Source organism: Curcuma longa, chromosome 2 (genome assembly GCF_044706935.1).
Source record: "Curcuma longa cultivar G26 ecotype Majalengka, Jawa Barat chromosome 2, ITB_CL_G26_1.1, whole genome shotgun sequence".
NCBI lineage: Eukaryota > Viridiplantae > Streptophyta > Magnoliopsida > Zingiberales > Zingiberaceae > Curcuma > Curcuma longa.
In genome coordinates this window covers 3,103,878-3,111,544 of record NC_133862.1, presented here as the reverse complement: position 1 = coordinate 3,111,544, position 7,667 = coordinate 3,103,878, and the positions used below count along the sequence as shown (strand labels likewise).

General features: G+C 42.3%; 1 protein-coding gene across 1 annotated transcript; it reads left to right on the top strand.

Moving 5' to 3' along the window:
* Positions 1-4,751: 4,751 nt before the first annotated feature.
* LOC141821924 (protein NUCLEAR FUSION DEFECTIVE 4-like) lies at positions 4,752-6,836 on the top strand. The gene has a single exon (XM_074709309.1). It carries the CDS (start codon positions 4,770-4,772, stop codon positions 6,612-6,614), a length of 1,845 nt encoding a protein of 614 aa, XP_074565410.1. The 5' UTR covers positions 4,752-4,769; the 3' UTR covers positions 6,615-6,836.
* The last annotated feature ends 831 nt before the right edge of the window (positions 6,837-7,667 follow it).

The window sequence follows — 7,667 nt, the reverse complement described above, 5'->3', positions numbered from 1 at the left end:
CTCGAATGAAGTGTAGACGGATGTCAATATGTTTAGTCCTTGCATGGAAGATTGGATTTTTTATCATTGCAATTGTTGCCTTGTTATCACAAAAATACTAGTTGTATCTTTTTGTTGTTGGTGAAGATCTGCAAGAACTCTTCTAACCCAAACTGCCTGACACGCTGCTGAAGTTGCTGCTACATATTCTGCTTCTGAAGAGGATAGAGCTGTAGTAGCTTGCTTCTTTGAACTCCATGAAATTGCTCCTGACCCAAGATTGAAAACACTAGCCGAAGTACTCTTTCGATCATCCACTAAACTTGCCCAATCACTATCAGTGAATCCGCAAAGATCGAATTTTAAACTTTAGTATACCAAATCCCATAATCCACAGTTCCAACAATATAACGTAAAATCCTTTTAGCTGCTCCAAGATGATGCTTTGTAGGATTTTGCATGAACCTGAAAATTACACCAACAAAAAAAATAATATCTGGTCTAGTGTGAGTTAAATAAATTAAACCTTCTACCAAGCTTCTGAAATATTTTGCATTATCTTTCTCTGAACCATCTTCTAGTTGCAACTTCTCATTTATATTCATGGGTGTAGTAGCTGGATTACAATTGAACAAACTGAATCTTTTAAGAAGATCTGTTGCATATTTTCTTTGTGAAATAAAAATTCCATCAACTCCTTGCTTCACTTCAAGACCAAGAAAATAATGCAACAATCCCATATCTGACATCTCAAATTTCTCCATCATGTTAGACTTAAATTCAGTTATAAGATAATCAGAGGAGCTCATATATATAACCAACACTATCTAGTGCAAAGATCACATTCTTACGAACTCAATACCTCTTGGAGCTCTTAGGGTTTACTAAGTATTCACTAGGGATAATATTCCTACTTTTTTAATAACTCTCTTAGACTTCTTAGAAACCTTAGTCATTGTAGTCTCATCAAGGTCAACTTTAGGGATGACCTCCTTTGTAACCTTGACTCCACTCCTAGACCCAAGGTTAGTTTCATAGTTATTTGGAACTTTATGATAATGACATATTCTCCTTGGCCTTAGACTTGTGACCCAAGTCTTTTTTTTTTTTTTTTTGCCTTTGAATGGTTCTTGCCTACTTAACCCTAGATTTTTCTTTTTAGACCCTTTAATTAACCTCATTTGTCATATTTTTAAGGTCTTCTCCAATTGACCAAGTCTTGACCTCAACACTTGATTTTCTTTTTTAAATGTTGAGCACCTCTCAACCTCTAAATCCTCAACCTCTTAAGCCAATGAGTCTCCCTGCTTCAACTCAACATCATTTTGTGTAGAGGATGGACTTTCATGAAGCTTGGCAAGTGTACTCCATAGAACCTGGACATCTTTATATTTACCTAATTTATATAAAATATCATTAGAAATCAAATTTACCAAGATTTTGATTACCTATCATGAGCCTCAGATTTCATAATTTGCTCCTTGGTCCACTTACCCTTGCCGAGAGGTCTTCTACTTTTATCTTTCAAAACTTCAAACCCCTCCATTAGACCAAACCAATCTTCTATGTTCATTTGGAAGAGCATCTTCATTCTTGCCTTCCATTGATAGAATCCTCCCAATCCAAAGGACGAAGGTACTTAGATATCATATCCAAACTCATCTCGGGGTTCATTACAAACTTGAGCTCCTCCGATGATCAGTTCGATGACTTTGTTGGTATTAAAGGGCTTTAGGATGTAGCTCATTCTTCTTCCTCTAGCTTTGCACTTCTTCCAGTGGTTAGTCTGATAAAGAGCGACCTCGCTCTGATACCACTTGTTTGGACCAGTGTGAGATAGAGAGAGTATGAATAGCTTCGATCATTTCAATAATATTGTACAACAAAAAATTTAAAGCGAAGCCAACAAAATAAAATACCATGCTAATTTGCTTGGTTTTACTTGGTTCATCGCCTCCCAGGTGACTACGTCCAAGGTCTAGTCTTAACGATTATCACTACTTACTTTCTCCTTCTCGGATACTTTCCAGACGGGGAGAAGCCTTTTTTAACTTTTTCACAGCAAATACAAATAATACAAAGATACAAATACAAATGAAAGCGAAAATAACTTTACATGTAAAATCTTTATTTTAGATGTTTTCTCGTTGATTTGGATTGCCTCTTGATGGTGGCAAATGCAGCAGTACTTCGTCTCTAAACCCTTAAAATCTAGCTTCTCGATCTTCCTTGAAATCCTTTTTTATAGGGTTGTTGTCAGGTTAATTTCTGCTTATCAGTCGACTGATCTTATCCATCAGTCGATTACTCCACTATATATTCGATTATTGTTATGACCTATTAGCTCAATGACTTCATCTACCTTAACATCAGTCGACTGTCCATTATCATCAATTAATACGTTCATAGGATTCACTGCTACAGTGTCATCAGTCAACTGATCAAATCAATCTTACCAAAGTTCAATTCTTGCCTTGCTTAGTATCCAATTGATCTTAATCTACTATAACTTCGTTTATCTGACATCTAGTCAAACTTGACTAGCAAGACTTTCTGTTATTTAGCATCTAATCAATCTTAATTTGTCGGGACTTCATGTCTCATCTCAACTCCTTGTTAGACTTCGATCGCTTAGCATTTGATTAATCTTGACCTATCGAGACTTCAAGTCTCATGTTAATTCTTTGTTAGACTTTCAATGCCAAGTATCCGATCAATCATGATTCACTTCGACTTTCTTTTTATTAATTTTTATTAGATTTTAGACTGTTAAGTGTCCCATCAATGATGATTCATTTGGATTTTTTTATTAATTCTATTATTAAATATTCAATCAATCTTAATTTATTTAATTCTCTATTCTAATCAATAAATTAATTAATTAATTATTAAAAATAACTCCAGGCTATTGATCAATATGATTGTTCCGACCCGATGTCGACGACAATCAAACCACCAGTCAATAAAATACCACGTCAACCTTCGTTAACCGGTCGACGAGAAGGACCTGAGGAAGAAAGAACTGAACGAACGGATTAGCAAGGCGTCGGGGATTCCCGGCGAGGCCACTCCGATGCTCAAGTCAGAAATAGAGAAAATAGAAGTGGTAGTATGTGTAGAGAATTCAAGATAGTTATCTGTCATACCTACTGGATTTATATAGAGGTAGCAGGGACGTAATCTTCGGATTTCACTGCTTCATGATTAGTTGTGATGACGCCATTAACGGACAATTTTATGACAGCTTCCTAATATCTGATGGCTCAGCGATATGGACTATCTTTATTCGACGACTAGGATAATTGGGGACCAAGTCTGAGCACTCGGTCTATATCCTTATCTTCCTGGATTAGTTGATAATTCTGACGAAGGAGCAGGCCTAATTGTCCGTTGATGGCTAACCTAATGTCTGAGGTTGGAAGATGTGTAGCCGATATGAGTGGTCGGGCTATGCGGGCATTGTCCGAGCTTATAAGAGTAACCGCACTGAATTTGGTACATGTATGAGCTCTTCGTATGCCCGAGCTGATTTGAGCGAGTGACCTATCGGTTCTATACGTGTAAACGAGTTTAGCTAAGCTTGTGACCGAACTCTTATATGTAAGGTTGAGCTGTCCGGAGCGTGTAAATGAGCTTATTGTGCGATGTTAGAATCAAGTGATGAGGTTATGATGGTAGGACCAAATCATGATGTCAGCTACGAAACAGTGTCATGAGGTCGGCTGCTGAGGTTGGGACCATGTCATGAGGTCGGCTCCTGAGGTCGGGACCATGTCATGAGGTTGGCTCCTGAGGTCGGGACCATGTTATGAGGTCGACATATGATGCTCGTACTTTGTCAAGATAATTGTAAAAGATTGGGGTATAGGTAGACCGAGGTTAGGAAGAGATCGGCCTAGGTATCAAAGCACGTGCTGACCTCATAATGAGATCGACGGTTTCCTTGAGGGTATTGGAGCCAAGAATGAGAGAGATCGAGATTTTCGCATGGGTGTTTTACCTATCTTCCATTGCTCCTCTCTTACCCGCTGCCCAAGTTATTGCTAAATATCCGTACCGGATCAATGGTATTTTGCTAGGATCATGGTAAGAGCTCGGGATACATCGGACGAAGGTTAAGAAGCCCTCGATTCTTGTGTTAAGGAACGTGCTAACCTTCTAAAGAGTTCGACTTCTTAGGGTCATATATTGTAACCACTAATAGAGAGTTTGGGATCCTCTGAGCGGATCTTTTACTAATTTTTTCATATCTCCTGTCTCACCCTTCATCTACGTCATCACCACATATTCACGCCGGATCATCTCCTTTCTTGTCCTCCATCTACGTCATCGTCGTATATTCGTGCCGGATCAATGATTAATCTGGATCAGAAACGGATTACACTTATATTTAACACTGTTTTAATAAAGTCACATCATTTTGAAACAGTGTGGATCAAAACTCAAAAGGTGCGGAACTAGAGCACTAAAGGTTATTTAAAAAATAAAAATATTGTTTTGGCAATTTTTTAAAAGAGATTTGTCATATTAACGATATAGATAATTAAATAATCCTTTAGTTCTTTTTAATTTTTATATCAAAAAATAAAAATAAAAGCGCTTCCAATCAATTTTAATAAACAAATAAATAAAAATGTGAATCTAACTAGCCCACACACTTCTTAAGTCCTACTAAAGTCAACTCCAATCTCTTTCTTCTTCAAATTTGTTCACACGACTCTCTATAATAAGCCTCAGGCCTCCTCCCCTGTTTCCAAAGCAGAGTACTCGAAACCCAATAGCAGAGCAAGATGGGGTTTTCCGGTAGCTCTCCTGCCGACGCCGGCAGCATCAAACTCGAGCCTTTCCAGTTCGCTGTGCAGGTGGTGCGCGGCCGGTGGTTCATGTTCTTTTCCTCGTTCCTGATAATGGCTGCCGCCGGCGCCACCTACATCTTCTCCATCTACTCCAAGGACATCAAGACGTCTCTGGGGTACGACCAGTCCACCCTCAACACCCTCTCCTTCTTCAAGGACCTCGGCGCCAACGTTGGCATCATCTCCGGCCTCATCAACGAGGTCACCCCGCCGTGGGTCGTCCTCGCCATCGGCGCCGGCATGAACTTGTTCGGCTACCTCATGATCTACCTCGCCATCACAGGCCGCACGGCCCCGCCGCGCGTGTGGCTCATGTGCCTCTACATCTGCGTCGGCGCCAACTCGCAGACCTTCGCCAACACCGGCTCCCTCGTCACCTGCGTCAAGAACTTCCCGGAGAGCCGCGGCATCGTGCTTGGCCTCCTCAAGGGGTTCGTCGGCCTCAGCGGCGCCATCATCACTCAGCTTTACTACGCCATCTACTTCGACGACTCCAAGTCCCTCGTCCTCCTCATCGCCTGGCTCCCCGCCGCCATCTCCATCATCTTCATCCACACCATCCGCATCATGAAAGTCGTCGCCTCGCCGGACGGCAAGACCCCCCGCGCCTTCTACCATTTCCTATACATCTCCATCGTCCTCGCCGCCTACCTCATGACCGCCATCATCGTGGAGAAGTCTGTAGGGAGGCACTTCACACAGCCCGAGTACGGCGTCAGCGTCACCATCGTCTTCTCCCTCCTCCTCCTCCCTCTCGCTGTCGTCGTCAAGGAAGAGCTCAAGATCTTTAACCGGAAGAAACGAGATCTCCAAAATCCGGCGCCAATTGACATAACCGTCGAGAAACCGCCGAAACTAAAATCAAATTCACCGGCCGATGCAACTGTCGCCGAGGGAATGAAAAAACAGAGGAGCATAGTAGACAGGTTACGGCCGCCGGCGCGCGGGGAGGATTACTCGATTCTGCAAGCGCTGGTGAGCATCGACATGCTGGTGCTGTTCTTCGCGAGCATCTGCGGCGTCGGCGGTACTCTGACGGCGATCGACAACATGGGGCAGATCGGGGAGTCGCTGGGGTACCCCAAGCGCAGCATCGGCACCTTCGTCTCCCTCATCAGCATCTGGAACTACGCCGGCCGGGTGACATCCGGCTTCGCGTCGGAGGCCCTTCTCACCAAGTTCAAGCTCCCACGGCCGCTGATGCTCACGGCGGTGCTCCTCCTCTCCTGCGTCGGCCACCTCCTCATCGCCTTCGGCGTCCCTAACTCCCTCTATTTCGCATCCGTCGTGATCGGCTTCTGCTTCGGCGCGCAGTGGCCGCTTCTCTTCGCCATCATCTCCGAGATCTTCGGGCTCAAGTACTACTCCACCCTCTACAACTTCGGCGGCGCCGCCAGCCCTCTGGGATCCTACATCCTCAACGTCCGGGTGGCGGGACACTTGTACGACGTGCAGGCGAGGAAGCAGAGGAGCGCCTTGGGCGCCGCCGCCGCCGCCAGCATCGGCAAGGACTTGACGTGCATGGGCGTGGAGTGCTACAAGATGTCGTTCCTCATAATCACGGCGGTGACGGTGCTGGGCGCGGCGGTGTCGCTGGTTCTGGTGTGGAGGACGAAGGAGTTCTACAGAGGGGACATCTACGCGAAGTTCAGGGAGCAGAGGGATGCGGCGGAGAAGGAGCTAGCCATCGGAGGCTTCGGCGTCGGCTTCGAGGAGAAGACACGAAGAACGCGGTTCCGGAGCCGGCTGCCGGCGACGAGGGTAATGGTAGAAGAGTGAGATCCAGTGAAAACAATAATTAAAAGACAAAAAGAGTAACCGACTGACGAAAACAACCAAACAAGATATCGCCAGTGAGTAATTATTAAGAAAGAATCAAAATACGATCTTTGCAAACTCTTTCGCTAGTAATGTAAAACCACTTTATTATTTTGAAGACGTCAAGTCATTAAAATCAGTGAGGAGCACATGTATAATAGTCAAAGATAGCCTGATATCGCCTTTGATAAATCACAATGCGGGACTGAACATATTTATTTAAAATTTATTAAAAAAAAAAAAAAGATAACAGATTTGAATCGAATCAGATTTACGCAAAAAGGATAAAGATCTAAATTTTAAAAAAGTCAGTAATACTTTCGTTTATTATATTATAATTTTTCAATTTATCTTTTTACGAATGATCGTAGAATCGACCATGTAAAATCGTTGGATGGTAAATTTTATCTTTTTTACAAATAAGAAAAATAGCTTGATATCACTTTTTTTGAGGTAAAAGATAAAATTCGTTACTTTAGCAGTCTCATATGATCGGTCGGTCACACGATCATCTATGAGAAAGTAAATCGAAAAATTATAATCGATCACAACAAAAGAGGATATTACTGAATTTTATTAAGATTTGAATTTTTATCCTCTTTTAAAAATCTGTTCTATCGTAATCAACTCAGTCACGATTCACGGTATGGTCAGGTTGCACGCATGAATTATTTCCAAAATGGGGACCACATGACGACGAAGGATTCTTATGCCCCGAACGGCTCTCAGACAGCAGCAAGATCGTGATGGCCTGTCCAGCTGTCCTCCCTCCTGAGTTATTCGTGGCCGTTGCGAGAAATTTGCTTATAGACATGCGTAACTCGCGGTCGGTGTAAAGCAGATTTATTGAATATCCAAAAAATTAAAAATTTTAATTGTTTACTCTCTAAAATATTAAGATTTTAAAAAAATGTATATTGAATATAAAAACTAGGACAGACAAGAGTTGACCTATTTTATGTATTTTTTAAATTATACTATTTAAAGATCGATTAAGAATATCTAATACAAACA